This window comes from Populus euphratica, unplaced genomic scaffold, assembly GCF_000495115.2.
Source record: "Populus euphratica unplaced genomic scaffold, PopEup_1.0 scaffold126.1, whole genome shotgun sequence".
NCBI classification, from domain to species: Eukaryota; Viridiplantae; Streptophyta; class Magnoliopsida; order Malpighiales; family Salicaceae; genus Populus; species Populus euphratica.
In genome coordinates, this window is record NW_011500016.1 from 183,092 (window position 1) to 202,768 (window position 19,677).

At 28.4% G+C, this 19,677-nt stretch overlaps 1 protein-coding gene across 2 annotated transcripts; it reads left to right on the forward strand.

Annotated features, from left to right (window-relative positions):
• The first annotated feature begins 5,797 nt into the window (after positions 1–5,797).
• On the forward strand, positions 5,798–10,319 carry LOC105141688 (uncharacterized). Of its 2 annotated transcripts, none has more exons than XM_011048993.1 (4): positions 5,798–5,982; positions 6,064–6,240; positions 7,596–9,270; positions 9,902–10,319. In XM_011048993.1, exons 1-3 carry the CDS (start codon positions 5,968–5,970, stop codon positions 9,252–9,254), a joined length of 1,851 nt encoding a protein of 616 aa, XP_011047295.1. In that variant the 5' UTR covers positions 5,798–5,967; the 3' UTR covers positions 9,255–9,270; positions 9,902–10,319. The 2 variants fall into 2 exon arrangements, with proteins under 2 accessions (XP_011047295.1, XP_011047294.1); XM_011048992.1 differs by having other exon boundaries at positions 5,801–5,982; positions 7,596–9,275; positions 9,907–10,319.
• Positions 10,320–19,677: the final 9,358 nt, after the last annotated feature.

Consider the following 19,677-nt stretch of genomic DNA (forward strand, 5'->3'; position numbering starts at 1 on the left):
CATTAATAAATAATTTTCCAGTTCATTTTCCATAATATAACCAAACACTGGAAAGTGTTTTCCAGTTCATTTTCTATTATACTACCAAATATCAGAAAATACTTTTCTGGAATTCACTTTCTTGAAATTCACTGTCCTCGGAATTTACTTTCCAAAAACACACTACTTTTCTGCAAACAAACGGGGCCTTATACTTCACCCTTTTTTTTTTAAGAATAAGAATATAATAAATTAGAATTAGGTTAGAAATTAAAAATTTTAACTTTCAATTAAATCAAGATTTTGAATATATATTTATTTATATTTAAAAAACATTATTTGAATATATATTTTTAAATAAAAAATATTTAAAAAAATAAATATTATTTTAATATATTTAAACGTAATTCATATCATTTTCATTATTGTACTGGAGGTTGAAATTCACTATTGAGAAGGGATTATGAAATTGGTTAAAGTTATAATAGAGATAACAATTGGATAATTACTAAGTGAAATTAAATGCAGGAAAGGTATATTTTTATTTTTTTCTATTAAATAATATATACCAAGTAAAAAACATGTATAAAATTTCAAAGTATGGAAATGCTTCTAGAAAATAATTATAATAAATCAAATTTGTATGTTAGTATAAAAGCTTCTAAAAAATATTTTTCTTCACTTAATTATGCTTAACACCAAAGCCATGAATTTTATCATTATATGATGAACTTCTAATATGTCTTTCTGTAAACTTGAACACTTCATTTAACATTTTCAAATCAAATAGACGGGTAAAGGAGGGAACTTTTCAATTACTCCTTTCAAAAACTTGTTTGATTGATATGTTTATGGGTGATTTATGGGTAAGAATCATCAATAACAATTAAAAAATATAGTTTCCTCTACATGTTTTAATATAAAGGACTTGTTATGTTTCAGATCAAGATAGATTGTCATGAATACTCCAACCAGATAACATGTTATATTCTAGAAAGTCACTAATGATCCATACCACCTTTAATTGAAAATTTTTCTTTCCATATATATCATATGTTTCAACACCAATATACCACAAATTATTTAACTCATCAATCAAAGGTCTTAGAAAAACATCAAGCTTCTTCCCCGAATTTTTTCACCTAGGAATCATTATTGCCAAAAACATAAATAGTTTAGTCATGCACTTCCACAGAGACAAATTATAAATAGTCATAATTATTGGTTAACAAGAGTATGCATTTGAAGACATGTCAAATGGACAAAACCCATCAGTACATAAACATAACCGAATATTTCTCAAATCTAACGCAAAGCTTAAGTGGACATGATTAAACTCCTTCCTATCAGATGGGTGTACTAGAGCTCCATTATCTGAATTATAAAAATGATGTCATGTCATCAGATGGGTGTACTAGAGCTCTATTATCTGAATTATAAAAATGATGTCATGTCATATTTTTGACATGATATAGAGACATGAATAGTCTCTGAAGCTTTCATGTCAAGGGAAAGTATCTGAGTTGCTTCTTCACCTTATTAGAACCTTTACTAGTTGAATTTGTAGGTTTTTTATCATGAATTTCCATAAAATTCACAAATTATTTTCATTGCATCTGCCGCATAGTACAACATGCAATAATTAGAACACACATCATATTTCTCATAAGCAAGTCCAAGTGACTATATAAATTTCTTGGCATCATAAAAATTTGATACCAAATTTTCACATTAGGCATTCAACTTTTTGTAAAATCAATAAATTTATTGAAGGTAGTTTGAGTCAAATTTAAAGTTGACTTTATATTAAGTAATTGTATATAAGTAGATAATTTGGATTGCTTGGTATACCCATCCTACAAAGGCTCCTTTGTATCTTTCAAAAGTTTATGAAAAAAGTTGTTTCCAGATTTGGAAGTTCCTCTGTTATCACATGACTTGACACGTTATCATTAAAGTATGCATCACCAACCCCTATTGCATCCATAACCAAATTTCTATATAAATTTTCTAGACAAACATCATTCACAACATGATTAATTACAATCGATGAAGGTCCAACTAATATTCGTTATGTGACACAAGACTCTCTATGTAAAGTCCAATTTTCATAACAAGATAAAAAAACCTTTTTATCAATAAGTGCTTACAAGCATAATTTTTCTTTAAAAAACTTTTGATTTTTGCATCTCATATAAGGACATTTAATTTTCCCCTAGATACATTTTTATCAATTGAAAACAAAAAATTGATAAATCTTCTAACACTTATAATATATTCAGGACGAAGACGGCTATCCATAAGACGATGATACATCCACAATCGATCATCCATATTAATTTAATGAATATGATAACACCAATAAGCATTTTAGAAACAAATATTTTAGAGTGTGATTTAATTTAATATTTTTCTTAATCTAAAAGTTAAACATTATGTAATAAATCATCAAAAAAACTTCATTAATTACTAGGATATATTTTTTAGGTATTTCTTACATACTTAAATTAACCCCAATTATGTATTATTTATAAATAATTTTTTTCATCAACAATACACAGTACTCCTAAGGAGGTAGAACTCGAATAAACTTTCTTGTTGATTGATTAATATTTAAAAATATATTTTTACCAAGATTTTATAATAACAAGTCTAATAATATAAGATAATTTTAATTTATGATAAATGTTCATTTCAAATGTAGGCATATTTCACAATTCAAAGGATTGATTGATTTATTTAACTATTGAAAGTGAAAGGATAAAAAAATGACTAAATTTAGAAAAGATATGCTTATTTAATTCAAACTAAAACATCATTCAATCACTGGGTTATATTTAAAGATATAGATCTTGGATTTTAGTTTGGTTTATATGTCTAAAAAATTAAGACATATGCCTAAAACATTTATGAGAGTCCAAAACTCAATTCAGTTGTTTAGAAGTCCAAATTTTAGCATTAAAAGAGAAGTCTGAATCTGTCCTACAACCCAAACATTGTTCAATATTCAGCCCATATCTCGAATTCTAGAAGTCCAAATGAACTTCTTTTTTTGTTGGAAAACTGAGACAAATACTCAGAATTTTTATAAAGACTATATGTTCAAATTCTAATGTCAGCAATGACATTTTGTTTACACAAAAAGATAAAGGTTGTCCACAAGTCAAGAGGTAGTCACCCACTCAATAAGGGTTGTCCACAAGTCAGGAGGTGGTCACCCACTCAATAATTAGTCATCAAATCAATAATTCTAAATTTTAGCTTATAAAAAAAAGGTATTTTTCATATATTTAGACATCTTCATTTTTAAATCAAGATCATTTCTTTACTTGCTTTCTTTCTTTATAGTTTTAATGTTCTAGTTTTATTTCATGTTATAATTTCATTAATATCTTATTTATACTTTTTATTTCCTTTACTATACTTATATAATTATGTTCTCATCTTGTTTATTTATGTTTCTCTTCTTCATAATATTTAGTTAAGTTTAATATGTCAAGATGAAAATGTTTCACTAATGGTGTTAGAATAAGTATAATATAAACTCAATATAGACTTCAATGCTTATATCATAAACAACTTGCTATTAACATGTTTTATCATTTTTATTTTATTAATTCTCAATACCTTGCTTGTTAAATAGTTAATTTAGATTTGTGTTGAATAACATTTAGTATTTCATATCCAATCATATAGTATAACCTACACATGTGCTATGAAAGGAACTTGATTTATTGTTAATATAAGTTAGCATCATGAATTCCTGATAATATTTAAAAGTTTGATGTTACTTAAATAAAATAATTAATATGATCATGTTAATAATTTATAATGAGCTATTAATAACAAATCATTCGAATGGAATCTCCTTTGTATATAGTTTTCAGTAAAGTAATAAAAAAGAGATTATATTACATTTATTTTTAATATTATTAATAGATTCTCTAACCTTAATATTTGTTTTTATTATTATTTAATTCTCATATTAAGAGATCCACTGTAAGTTAATTATTTTTCTAATAGGTTGTTTGTTTCCTTATTGTGTTTACGTTTCTGAATGGGAGAGAGTGCAAGTAGTTTAGAATTGCTAATTAATGATTGAGATCTTACAATGTCAAAGTTAATTAACGGACTATATAATTTTAGTTTTAGATTAAGATTTAAATAATTATTTTTTAATCAGTAACATATAGTTGATTGTAAATTTTATGTTCCCTTTAGCAATGAATTTTTTGTTGCTAAGCCTCGTGTTAATATTAAAAAAATAATATATATGTAATTCGTTATAAATCTATTACTGAATTTAACAACTAAATTATCCATCGTTAAAATATGATGCTAGTAGCCTTATTTTTTTAGCAGTACAATTAGATCTAGTTATAAACTGCTTGAATGCCTTTTGTGATGCTTCTGGGTAGAAAGTGAGTAGATCAAAGACAAAGTTATTTTTGTCAAAGAATGTTTCCCAAATTTAGCTATTTAGCTAGGAAGATCAATAGACAAAGCGGTGTTTTCTAAAGTTACAGATTTATCGGTGGCTGATATGGTGCCTTTTGCCCATATGCTTCCCATGCAGGCAATAATGATCATGGCGAGCCATACCCCACTAGCTGTGAATTTGGGAGGGGATGAGAAGTACTGAAGACAATGTACTAGCGGTAATTTCACCACTCAGTGAGCTTACACACCACAAATGGAAGCTTGTTCTAGTCCACAGGTCATAACTCCTCTGTGGAAATTGATATAGAGATGGGAAGGACCAAAACGGATCAAGACGTTCCCATGGATTGTTGCTCCTATGGTCGGGTGGAAATACCCATCTCTACAGTGGGTGAAATTAAACGTTAATGGAAGCAGTAAAGGAAATGCAGGCATTGCAGGTCCAGGAGGTCTAATGCGGGACATTTTTGGCGCATGGATTCGTGGTTTTGCTTTCAATACAGATTCTTGTACCTCTGTTCGAGCAGAATTGTTTGCAACCTTGATGGGATTGGAAATTGCTTGGAGCATGGGAATAAAAAAGCTCATTCCTGAATCTGATTCTACTACAACAGTTAATGCTCTAACACAAGATCGAGACAGGATTGATGCTAACCATTGATGCTTACCATGCCTTTATATTCGTAGTCTTGACTTATTTGTTTTTTTATTTTAAAAATATTTTTATGAAAATTTAATTTTTTTCTTCAAATTAATTTTTTTTAATATTTTGATATTATTTTCACTATTATCAAAAATAATTTTTAAAAAATATTATTTTTATACACTATTATCAAAAATAATTTTTAAAAAATAAAAAATATTATTTTAATACATTTATAAATAAAAAATAATTTAAAAAACAATTATAATCACACTCTAATCATTAATTATAAGAGATTGAGTATAACAAAAAGACTACAATAAAAAGTTTCATGTCAGAACACAATAATTTATTTTTAGGTCTGATTATACAAGATTTTTGTTTACAAAGAGACTATTGAGTATAACATAATGCTGTCTTATTTACATAACAATAAACACCTTCATAAATTGTTTTTGTTTTGGTTTTTTTTTCATGGAGAAACGCTGTCAGAAAATGAAATAGAGTAGCAATAAGCAATTCATAAAATGGGCGGCCCGATTGGCCCGTGAAAATAAAGGAGCCCGCCTTGAGTTTGTGAAATTCGAAAATTGAGTCACAAGGAAACCACAGCCAAACGCGCCTCGGTAAAAAGGAGTGTAGTTGGGTCCCACAATTTCGAATTATACTGGAATTGATAGAGCGGTACCGTTTGGTAGCAAACATGGTAATGAGTCCAAAAAAGAGTTACCAGATTCATTCTACATTCTCGTAATTCAAGTTCCAACCCAGGGGTAATCGAGTAATACCGCTGTTACCGTCTCTCAGTTGCTAAACCTAACAGACCTACTAGTTTACACCCACAGAGCAAACAGAAGCGGAGAGAAACATCGACGCCCCTCGCTTTAAATTTTTCCACAGCAGCTATGGCAGAATCAGAGGTGAAATTACTAAATCACCCCATCCTCTTCAGTAACTTGTTTCCGTTGATTTTATATTGATCGTTTTGATTTTGTGCGTAGAAACTGGTGGCGTTGAAGAAAGCGTACGCAGATATAATATTGAATACGGCAAAAGAGGCAGCGAACAGAGTAATGGAGTCTGAGAGAAAAGCGCTTCGCTATCACCACGATCTCTGCAATTCGAAGGACGAGGCGCTTCGATTGCTTCTTCGCTTAAAACAAATGATCGATGCTAAAGTGAGCTTATTTTCAGTTTTTTTTAATCTTCTTTTATTCATCAATTGTATTTTTTTTAAAATTTTATTTCGAGAATTGGCTAGTTCATGATCAGGCTTAATTAAATCTCGTGCTTTAATGTATATATGGTTGCTCCAGCGGCAATATCCGAAAACTTTGTAGCGGTTTTCTTTTGTTTGGTTCTTTTATTTTTTTTTCCATGTCAACGATTATAAAAATTATTATATTTCCTAAACATAACTACGACATATCATTGTCTGCAGTTATATTTCATAAACTAATTTTATAAAACAAAATTTCCTTTGCATACATTTTTAAAAAAACAATGAACAGTTTTCAGAGAATAAAAAGAAAAGAACAAGAAACATTTTTTTTTAAAATTAAGTGTGGAAAACCAAAAAACAAGAAATGATTTCAAACAGCAGCCAAGTAATTTTGAAAATGAAACAACATTGGGCTCTCTAATGTCTTTCTGTCTGGAAGCTGCGCTTGTGGTTTCTGGTGAACCTTCTACACTTCCATGATGGGCACAGGGCCGCGAGCTTTATTTAACCTTGGTTCAGTGATGTAGTGTGGGATGAGAAAACAAAGGTAAACTGCAAATTACTACAATTTAATGGCTAACATCTGGAGACTGTTGACTAGAAAAATATATAGGATTTATAGAGAAAACCTTAAAGCATAAATTGATTGATGTAAAGTGAGACATGCCTTTTGAATAGCTTAGGGAACCCCTTATACTGCTTTCAGGTCTTGATCCCAGTTCTTATAGGAAAAGGCCTTGCTGAAAAGGGATATGCTAACCATATTACATTCATAAAATCCAAAACACACAAGTCTAAATTAAGATAAGAAACCAGAAGCAACAAGCAATCCTTATGTCATTCAGGAAGTAAAGAGCGTATTGGAGGTAGCTCTTTCTTTCAAATCTTGACCAAAGAATGTACAATTAAAGTGGTTAAAAACAGAAGTAGGGTTCCTGTCACATAGTTGATATGTAATGACCCTTTATTTTTGGTTGAGCAAGAGCACAAGCTTTGATTTTATCATATTAGAGTGGTAAAGAAATAATTTGCATTTTCCATTTCTTGATGAACATCGATGCTCGTTTGATTTTCCTCACCTTTCACCAGATATTTTCTCTCTTTCTTTTCTTTTGAGCAAGAATTTTAAGCATGGCACTTTGATAGATGGATGCATGTGCGAAGATGTGTGACCTGCTTGAGTTATAATTAGTTTCACTACGTTACTTGTAACCTACACAGCTAGTACTGAGAGCACCATTACTTGTTATATATGCTTACTTTCATGTTGCAACCATTAATGCGGTGCTGACCCATCTTCTTTCTTTGCAGACAATTGAAGCAGAGATAACATCCACAAGACAACAGAGTAAGATTGATGAGCTTGAGGCGCAGCTCCAGGAGGCAGAGGGTGTCATAATAGATCTTAGAGATGAGTTGAGATGGCTACGTGATGAGCTAGAGAAGGTGAGGAACAGCCAAGGCCAGCCTTCACATGGAAAGGTTGTAAAGGAAAATGAATCTTCTAACCAAAATTTAACATCTGAGCCCATTATACTCTCAATGACTAATCTGTCACCTCAAACTGTGGCAACTTCTGATGTAAAGAGTGCGCAACTGGATCAGAGAAATTTCAATGACAAGTGCCGCAACGCAACAGAAGATGTTGACCAATTGACTGTATTACATTTTGAGGACTATTCTTCTCATGATGCTGACTTAGCTGCCATTATGATGACAAACAAGGAGCCGGAGCTGTATAGAAATGGTTGTACACAGAGAATTCGTGCATTGGAAGGAAATCTGTTTGCTAGCAGATTGACTCCCCAAGGAGCAGTAGTTGAGCAGGAATCTCTTATAAAGAATGAGGTTATCACCAAAGCAAGTAATATGGATGAAGGTAAATGTACCGTACCTTCTCCTAAGACTAAGGCCTTAGAAAAAATGAACTTTTTAGGGGAAGAAGGAAGAAAGTGTGTTAAGGTTTGCCCATCAAGACGAAGAAAGAGTAGGTCCACAAAGGCCAAAGTTAAGCGCAAGTCTTGTCTCAATGTCAAGAAACCTTATCAACCACCTTCCATTGTTTCTCGTTGCAAAACAAACTCAGTAAATGGCACCGTTAAATCTGATGGATGTTCATGTACCTTGCTCCTTGGCAAGCCTGGCAATATGGATATGAAGAATCTGAGTAATGTGGAAGAAAAATTGCAGGTAACAAATGACTGCCTTACTGATGAAATGATTGTTCCTGAAGGTAAAAGACCAAGAACAGAGCAAAGTACAAATTCTGTCTCTACATCATCCACATTCCCTTTGGTTCAGCACTCGGAATTTTTGCAACCATCTTCTGTTCTCACTTATTGCAAGACTTACTCATTGTTGCTCCATGATAATGTTAAATCTAACGAAGACCGGTCAAAGGTAACTGAAAACGATGCCAAGCTGAAGCCACTTCCTCGCTTGGATCCAGGGTTAACACTAATTAGAGGTGGCATGGACTCTATATGTGGCTCTACAAATGCTAAAGTGAGTGTAAAGGCACCCTGCAGATCTGGCGTGGCACAAACTGATGCAAACAAGGACATGGAGGGTGTAGATGATTTGGTAAAACAAGAATGTGATTATAATCGGAATCCCACATTTCCAAGTTGTGAATCGGATGCTCAGATGGTCAATGTTCCACTTGTATATTCTAATTTAAAAGATACCAAAACATCTGAAGAAACTACTGTCAGTGTAATGCTGGTGCACTCTGATATAGAAGTTGCCAAATCATCCATGCAACCTAATGTGTTTCCTAGTCAGTCAGACAATAGGCTTCTTAAGTACACTTTTCAGAGGAAGAACAAGAAGGAAGCTTTGAGCAGCCCTGATAAGAACACTTCTGTTGAAAAGAGCAATTTAAAACGGAAAGCGGAGGAGAATCAAGAATGTTCACCAGAGCCACAGAAATCTAGCTTGATAAATGAGTCATCTGGGGACAATTGTTGATTGGCTTGAGTTGCTTGTCAGGTTATATATTCTAAACCATTCCCTATACCTTCATAAACATGCCCTAATTGGGATAAGATGCAATGATTTCTTTTTGTTACTAACTAGGGAAACATGGTGCAATTGTCATCTCGTGTTAATTCCATGATTCCATATTCACAATTCCATATTTCAGTCAATGGGAATTGAAAGCCGATAAGTTTTAGTGAATGATTTCAAGTTCTGTGCCAGGGAAATGGAAATATAATGGATGTAATATATTCTTGTGTTTATTACTGAGAATACTGCACATATACGTTTTGCCTAAATGATATAGCGTGAAAATGGTTATAGGAGTGAAAAATTTGATGCCTGTCATAATAATTTAGTACTTTAATTCAGTTGTGTTTCCTTAGCTGATATCCATCAAGATTGGAGCCCCCCTTCTTTATTGAGTTTTATGTTTTTCGTTCCTCCAGAGGAGGATGTCTTATTCTTCTCCTGATTGGGATTCTTATGCTGATCAATCGAAATTGACTTACATGGCATTGCTCTCAAGTGGTGGAATAACAATAATAAGCTTTCTAAAGGCATTAATGATAATAGTTTGCCTAGCTGGATAGTGTACTCTGAATTACAAATACACATGCTAATATTCGTACATTTCTTTCAGGGTTCCGAGTAATTTTCTGCGCATTCCTGGCGAGTCAATATTAGAACCAGCTCACTTTGTCTGGGAAAAGATGGCGGTGATGAAGCCAACAGCTCCATGAGTTCAACCAGAAAAAGGACGTGATTCTCATTTCCGTGGTGATTATTTAGAGAGTACTTCAAGAAACCATAAAGAAGGCCACCTGCATACACATGAGATTACCAACCAGCAACTAGTTTACCATTGTTGCAATTCAGGTATGGTCTTACTGTTCCAAACCTAACAGCCTAGATTGGCTGGAACGCTCGTGTTACATATATATATATATATCGTTAGTTAGTTGTCTTATAAATAGGCATTCTTTTATAAATAGTTGTATTAACTTCTTTATGAGGGAAAACCCGAGACATGCAAAAGAAGTTTTTGATTGAATATGAATAGGTCCATAAATCAGAAATTGAAAGTGAAGGCGGTTCCAAAAAAACAAGAGGCGACGATATTTCTCATGCTTTCTGAAAACACAGCTTCACGTCAATTAAGAACCAGGGTCGTTTTTTTATTCCAGAGATTACTTCTCATATACGTCTATAAAGTCCATGAGAATATTTTTTGTATGAAATATTTTTTAAATGAAAAAACAGGACAAGTCAGTGGGACTTGGATAAAAATTAGATTATTGATAACAAATATGAAATTGGATTTTATTATTTTTAAATTAAATAAAAACATATATATTATTGATAAGGGTAAAATTATTATTATTGTTATCATTTTAAATTGAGGGACAAAAATGAATTGAACATCAAAAAGAAAAAAAAATTAATAGCTTGTATATTATGGTGTAATCTATCAAACTTGCAAGTAATTATGATCATATACTCAACTTGATGTTATTATTTCTTTTATTCAATTTATAATTAATAGCTTGTATATTATGGTTTAATATATCAAACTTGCAAGTAATTATGATCACATACTCAATTTGATGTTATTATTTCTCTTATTCAATTTATATTTTACTCAAATATAAAATAAAAAAATAAAACAAAAAACCAAAAAATACTCATACATGCAATCCTTTGAAAGAAAAAACCTAGGTACATGGCTTTAAAACCTATACTTGTACTCCTTGACCTGGTTTATTTTTATTTTATCTTTTTAAAGTGAATGATTTATTATCTTTTCATAGTTTTTTTGAAAAACAAAAATAGATAGACAATATGATGCCTGCGTAGATGTATAATATATTGTTTGTCTCAAGTGTCAACGATACAAGAGTTTTGCTAAAAACAAAGCTAAATTTTAGATTATTTTAACAAAAAGACATCTTAGAACATGTAGAAATCAATTTATCGATCTAAGAAACTGAAAAAACAATTCAAAAAACTAAAATCAAATTTAGTTAGGTTTTTTATTGTCTCACCTTTAATATGTTTTTTATAGGTAATATTGATATAATAAAAATAAACAATATCAAACTTTTCTAATCATATGCAACCTATTGATACCAAAATTAATCATTTTGGTTATTAGAATTGACTTGAACAATGACTTTTTTTGTGTTTGTTTGAGAGTGTAGTTGCAGTTGTTTTTAAAGTGTTTTTCATGTTGACATGTATCAAAATGATGTTTTTTTTTTTAAAAATTATTTTTGATATCAGACATCAAAACGATTTAAAATATTAAAAAAAAATGAATTTTTATGGAATGTAGTTTGCATTGTATTTTCAAAAGGTGCTTTTATATGTAGAAATCGAGCATCTCTCTCTTTCTTTCTATAATAAAAATAAATCTATATATCAAAATTGATTTTGACAAATTTTAGGGAATGAGAAGGTATAATTTAAAAATTTTAAGGACTAAATTGAACTTTTCATGCTATTTTTGAACCAACCATGTATGTTGACGTGTTTTCTACATCTATCATCTTTTGTTCAACTTTCCTTGGGCAACAAAAAAGAAAGAAGCACTCGACTATTAATTTTGCAACTGAAGAATTTAATTGGTGAAAATAAATAAATTTAGGAATCAAAATGAATTTTTTTTTATTGCTTTAATCCATATTGAATTGTAAGAGAGTGCTCAATATATGGTGTATTTACCTCGACTTAGTTTCTTTTATATATATATATATATATAACCAAACAATATTTTAGTGTTTTTCATGTTGACATGTATCAAAATGATGTATTTTTTTTTTAAAAAAATTATTTTTGATATCAGGCATCAAAATGATTTAAAATATTAAAAAAAAATGAATTTTTATGGAATGTAGTTTGCATCGTATTTTCAAACGGTGCCTTTATATGTAGAAATCGAGCATCTCTCTCTCTTTCTTTCTCTTCTCACAAACCAGGGTTCTTTCTATAATAAAAATAAATCTATATATCAAAATTGATTTTGACAAATTTTAGGGAATGAGAAGGTATAATTTAAAAATTTTAAGGACTAAATTGAACTTTTCATGCTATTTTTGAACCAACCATGTATTTTGACGTGTTTTCTACATCTATCATCTTTTGTTCAACTTTCCTTGGGCAACAAAAAAGAAAGAAGCACTCGACTATTAATTTTGCAACTGAAGAATTTAATTGGTGAAAATAAATAAATTTAGGAATCAAAATGAATTTTTTTTATTGCTTTAATCCATATTGAATTATAAGAAAGTGCTTAATATATGGTGTATTTACCTCAACTTAGTTTCTTTTATATATATATATATATATATATATATATAACCAAACAATATTTAATAAAAAATTAAAAAAACATCTACTCTAGTGATTAACCCTTGAAAATACTCTCTTGAAGATAAAAATTATATTATATTTTTTAATTTGCTATATACAAAGAGTTGTCATTTAGTTATCATATGTAATTTAAGAAATTTGAAATATGGTTAAACCATAAATATAAGGGATAATTTAACTTTGTAGTATGGTTTGGATATTTTTTTGAAACCATCTATGGGCTTAGGGTTATCATCACGAATCACTCCTAAAAAACATTTTTATTTTCTCTTTTAATTTTTAAAGAATAAATTATTATAAATTAATAAAGTATAGGAATCAAAATATAATTTGGTACAATAAGATTTGTTACTGATTAGTACTTAAAAATGTATTTTTATCAAGGTTTTATATTATTAGATTACATGTAAAGTATCATTAAATTCCCTAACTTAAACATGTTTTATAGTAACAAGTCTGATAATATTTTTAATTTATAGTAAATACTCATTTCAAATGCAGACATGTTTCACAATTCAAAGGATTAATTGATTTGTTTAACTATTAAAAGTGAAAGGACAAAGAAAGCGCTGAGTTTATAAAAGAGATGTTGATTTAATTTAAATTGGACCACCATTTGATTATTGGATCATAAGTGGAGCTGTAGAACTTGGATTTATGTCTGGTTTATATGGATAGAAAACTAAGACATAGGCTTAAAACTTTCATGAATAGTCCAAGACTTAAAAGGATCGTTTTTAAGTTTAAATCTTAGCATCAAAATAGAAGTTCAAATTTGTTTTGCAGCCTAGACACTGTTCAGTGTTCAGCTCATATATCGAGTTAAAGAAATCCAAATAAGCTTATTATTTTTTTGGAAAGCTAAGACAAATGCCCATAACTCTCATGGAGACTATCTATTCAAATTTTGATGTTAATAATGACGTTTTATTCAGACAAGAAGACAAGGGTTGTCACAAAGTCAAGAGGTGACTACCCATTCAATAATTAGTTATCAAATTAATAGTTTTAAATTTTAGCTTATAAAAGGAGGCATCTATCATATATTTAGATATCTTAGTTTTCAGATCAAGATAATTTTTTTTTCTTTGTAGTTTAATGTTCAAGTTTTATTTCATGTTATAATTTCATTAATTTCTTATTTATAGTTTTTATTTTCTTTACTATACTTATATAATCATGTTCTTCTCTTATTTATTTATGTTTTTTTTCTTCATTATGTTTAGTTAAGTTTATTATGTCAAGGTAAAAATATTTCACTAATGGTATTATGATAAATATAATATAAACTCAATATGGATTTCAATGCTTATATCCTAAACAACTTCTATTAACATGTCTTATTGATTAATACTTAAAAGTGCATTTTCATAATTCTCGTGGAGACTATCTATTCAAATTTTGATGTTAATAATGATATTTTGTTCAGACAAGAAGATAAGGGTTGTCACAAAGTCAAGAGGTGACTACCCATTCAATAATTAGTTATCAAATCAATAGTTTTAAATTTTAGCCTATAAAAGGAGGCATCTACTATACATCTAGATATCTTAGTTTTTAGATCAAGATAATTTTTTTTTTCTTTGTAGTTTAACGTTCAAGTTTTATTTCATGTTATAATTTCATTAATTTCTTATTTATAGTTTTTATTTTCTTTACTATACTTATATAATCATGTTTTTCTCTTATTTATTTATGTTTCTTTTCTTCATTATATTTAGTTAAGTTTATTATACTTTGTACAACAAATACTTGTCATTTTCATAGCCAACAGTAAGGTATATAACCTATAAGTATGCTATGCAAAGGACTTGATTTGTTATTAACATAAGTTAGAATCATAAATTTCTAGCAATATTTAAAAGTTTGGTATTACTTAAATAAGATAATTATTATTATCATATTAACAATTTATAGAGCTATTAATGACAAATCATATGATTGAAACCTTTTTTATGTATGGTTTTCAATTGAGTAATAAACTTTTTTATATATGGTTTCTAGTTGAGTAATAAAAATAGTTTATAGGTTGATATATGAACCCCTTTAAAAAAAACAAATCATGAAAATATACAAAAAAAAGAACGATGAAAAAAATATTATAGCTTTTATTTTTATTACCATTACTGGATTCTTTAACTTTGATATTTGTTTTTATTATTGTTTAATCCTTACATTAATCTTACATTTCAAAGTTCTCTTTAACTTATTATTATTATTATTATTATTATTATTTGTAATTTATATAGTTAACATTTTTGTGGTTCGACTCCGGTCTTGTCGGGGTATGTATTGCTTCAATACTCATGTACTTGGAAAAAAATATCAGTTTTTTGATCGTGTCAGTGGCCCTGCTCCACATTTCAAATAACATATTTTTTTTTATAAAAAAAATATCAGTGACACAAGCATGATTTAAAAAAGTTGTTAAAAAATATGATCTGGAGCATAAATCTAACAGAGAAAAAAAAAAGGTTGATATATGAACCCCCTTAAAAAAAAAAATTATGAAAATATACAAAAAAAGAACGATGAAAAAAATATTATAGAAGACAAATAATGAAAAAAACAAAGCTTAATCATTAATAGTATGAAAGTTGAATGAATGATAAAATAAAATAAAAAATCAATTTAAAGAAAGAAAAGAAACCAAGAAAACTAGAGCAAATCTTCTATATTTTTAACCCATTAAATCCTAAACTCATGTTAAATCAAGAAGCTCATTTCTTAATGAATTTAATATTTATTAGCCAAAACAATTCCAACAAATAACAATAAATAAAAAAGATTTGAGAAAATCAATATCTTTTTCAAAATCATTAAAAAATTCCAAAGAAAGAAAATAAATAATAATAAATTTAAAAATTTATCTTAAATAAAATAAATAGTAATCAAAATATTAAGAATTAAATTTAAAAGATTTTAAAAAAGGAATGAAATAGAAAAAGAATTCTAATTTTATAAATTTTTTTAAAAATCATTTGAAATATTGAAAAAAAATTAAAAAAAATCAATTTAAATAATTATCCAAAAAACTCAATAAAAAAAGACAAATAAAAAAAAACTCTAAATAACAAGATCTTTGACAAAACAAACCAAAAATTCCATATAAAGTAAGTTAAAAAAAATAGAGTCCAGTCTCTAATTGAGTAAATGTTAAAGACTAAAAGGAGAAAATTAGGTTGATATATGAACCCCCTTAAAAAAAAAAATTATGAAAATATACAAAAAAAGAACGATGAAAAAAATATTATAGAAGACAAATAATGAAAAAAACAAAGCTTAATCATTAATAGTATGAAAGTTGAATGAATGATAAAATAAAATAAAAAATCAATTTAAAGAAAGAAAAGAAACCAAGAAAACTAGAGCAAATCTTCTATATTTTTAACCCATTAAATCCTAAACTCATGTGAAATCAAGAAGCTCATTTCTTAATGAATTTAATATTTATTAGCCAAAACAATTCCAACAAATAACAATAAATAAAAAAGATTTGAGAAAATCAATATCTTTTTCAGAATCATTAAAAAATCCCAAAGAAAGAAAATAAATAATAATAAATTTAAAAATTTATCTCAAATAAAATAAATAGTAATCAAAATATTAAGAATTAAATTTAAAAGATTTAAAAAAAGGAATGAAATAGAAAAAGAATTCTAATTTTATAAATGTTTTTAAAAATCATTTGAAATATTGAAAAAAAAAATTAAAAAATCAATTTAAATAATTATCCAAAAAACTCAATAAAAAAAGACAAATAAAAAAAACTCTAAATAATAAGATCATTGACAAAACGAACTAAAAATTCCATATAAAGTAAGTTAGAAAAAATAGAGTCCAGTCTCTAATTGAATAAATGTTAAAGACTAAAAGGAGAAAATTATCTTAAATAAAGGGAAACAAAAAAGTATGGATGAACTTTCAAAATCTAGTTAAATCTTTAAAACTCATAATTTTTAAAACCCTAAACTTGAATTCACTTAAGAAGTTTTATTACCAATCAATTTAAAAAACTTGCTAAAGAAAAACAATTAAAATAATATAAATCAAATTTTATAGTAAAAAAATATAAAAGATGGTGAAATTATATATAATTTTTTTTTTAAAAAAGATCTAAAACAAAATAATTATCAATAAAAAAATGATGATCAAATTTAAAATATAAAAAAAATTAAAAAGAGATGAAATTGAAAAATAATTCTAATTTTATAACTTATTCAAGATAAAAAAAAATTATAATAAAAAATAGGAATTAAATATAAAAAATTAACAAATTAAGAGGTTACTTTAGAATTTTTAAGTGCTTGATACAAAAATTTTGGAGAAGAGAGAATAAGAATGCAAAAGAACCAAAAAAAAAAAACAATTAATAGTTAACAGTGCCGCCGCATGATAGAGGGGACGCTATAAGGATTTCAATGTTAGAGGTGAAAGCGACTTTTGGTTGTTGAACAATTTTTTACAAGCTGCTTGATGGGCATGTGGGCAACCCCCTTGATGGCGCGGCATGAGAAGCATCAATTTTTTTTATAATAATATTTAATATTTATTAAAATAAAATAATGCCCCTAAATTAATATATTATCTCATCAAACCTTGATAAAATGGTCAAAAAGACTGAGAGTTTATTTGACTTTGTTTTAAAAACAAATAAAGTATTCATATTTAAAAAAATAAATTTAAAAGACTAATACAATTCTGAGCGAAAGGTAATTTAATTTTTTATTATAGGATTAAATTAGTATTTTTACTGCAAGATAAAAAATAAAATAACTAATTTAACCTTATATAATTTATAAATAATAATTATATCAAGGTAAAAATCACTTTTTCCCCAAACACTAATTCAAAAATTTTACAGAATAATTTTGTCATTACATTATTGTTACATTAACTAATGTTTTGTTCCTAAAGTTTTATGATTTAAAAACAATTTTATCATTATACTATTATAATAAATAATATTTTATTTCTAAGCTTCAAGAAAATCCTTATTTGTTAATAAGTGGGAGTGCATTGTAAATATTATTAAAACCTACTATTTTAAATACCATTTAAAGTTTAAATTCTACCAACTTACAAAAAAACTTAATAAAAGTAATTTGACAATAAAATATGCCACTGTTTTAGTTTTATATATTATTTTTAATTAATATAAGTATTCGGATGAATCCGTTTACATATATTTCAATTAATTCCATGGCACAGTAATTTTAATTTTATACTTAGATTGTATGTCGATAATTTTTTTAAAACATAAAAAATATACAATTCTCAGATTTTACATTTATAATTGCATTACATGCCAGTATCTAGAAAACCCCAATACAAACGATATGGGATTTAAGTTGTTATCCAAATCCTTTTCCACCAGATTTTGGTCAGCAGTTTACGAATTGCAAGGTTCAATAACCCATTCTTTCAGATTCAAACCTGCAGAAAAGTCATGTAAAGTCAAAGAATTACTTGCAAAATTTAGTTAGATGCCTAAAGGTTCTATTTTTCTCTTCTCGCAGTGAAATTTCCACTGATTAACTTGACAAGCAAATAAACTCAGCAGGAAAAAATATAAGATTGGGAAGTACAAATTGAGCACTAATTGTTTTTGACATGGCAGATAGCACCTTCAAGGTCTTAGGTTATCCATTGACAGGAAGGTGCTTCCATGGCCTTGCTGTTAGGAGTCATAATGGCTAGGCTGTCATGTTCGAAAAGTCTAATTAAATAGCTAGGTGGTTAGTGACAGGCTAAAAGCTGTTTGATTTGACCACACCAAACCACACTCACACCAGCCTTTGGCCACTTAGAGAGATGATCACAAGGAAAGGATATGTTTATGACATAATATTACCAACTTGCAGAGAAATTTCCAAGCACAAGAAATGGCAGGCAGGCACAAATTTGACTTTGAATTCGTGACCTGAAGAAACTTCCCAACAAATTAACTTGCTACTGCTGCACATGATGTTCTTGCTCTCTTAAACGGTTCCAGTCCCATCAAGTAGACGTAACTACATAAGACCATGATCGATGAAGACTTGTGAACCCACCTGACTGTTCTTCCTAAATGAAGCAATTGTTCCAGAAAACCTAGCCGCTTCAGCCATTTGATTTGGGTCGCGTGTTTCTGGATACAAGACTAACACCATCTGCTGGACCAATCAGCTATACAAGTATGTCTATATGTTGGTGTTTGATTTTCTTAAACTCATCGAAAATGTTTGAGGATCTTAAGCTACCCAGTGAAAGATAACCTCGTCCGTTGCATGATAACTATATAACATGGAGAGTGAATGAAGCTCATCGGAACTGTTTTATCGAAGGAAACTATGATGAACACGACCGCTAGACTATGCCTGGCTTGTCTACGTGTGTGTTTGATTAGAAGCTGGTTTTTAGTTGGTCATAGGAAAAGAAATTAAGTGTATTTAGGAGTATGACTGTAATTATTTTATAATATATATTTTTTTTAAATTATTTTTGATATTAATGTATCAAAACAATAAAATAATATTAATTTAAAATAAAAAATAAAAAATTTAAATTTTTTTAAAACACTAGTTGCAATGCTCTTCAAAGTATCCCTTAGGATGGTAGGAGCTCACAGGCCAAACGAGTGGCTATCTTGTAAATCTTGGTGATTCAATTCAAACATGAAAATCCTTGTTCCCTGTGTCCACAGAAAGCAAGCTCTTACTCAGCTTATAAAAATGCAGGAAATAGATAAATATACAGACTCGGGCAGCCTTTCTGTGATAACATATGATTATATTGCTTTTAAAAATGCGTTTTTTTAATTTAATAATATATTAAAATAATTTTTTAATTTATTTTTAACACCAATATATTAAAAAATTCAAAATTAAAAAAATAATTTTAAAAAAATCAAAGAAATTGTAAAAAGGAAATACTCTCGTACACTGTAGATTTACCTTTAAAAAAAAAAAACCCATATTAGCAGAATAAAAGGAGCATAATTTAGTGCCGTATCCAACTACAACTACAGACCATCCTTTGTGGACCTCACTGAAAAGTATAA

Coding starts and splice junctions, on each gene's coding strand:
- LOC105141688 (XM_011048993.1), top strand. Junction 6,241..7,595: donor AACAAATGATCGATGCTAAA/GTGAGCTTATTT, acceptor CTTTCTTTGCAG/ACAATTGAAGCAGAGATAAC.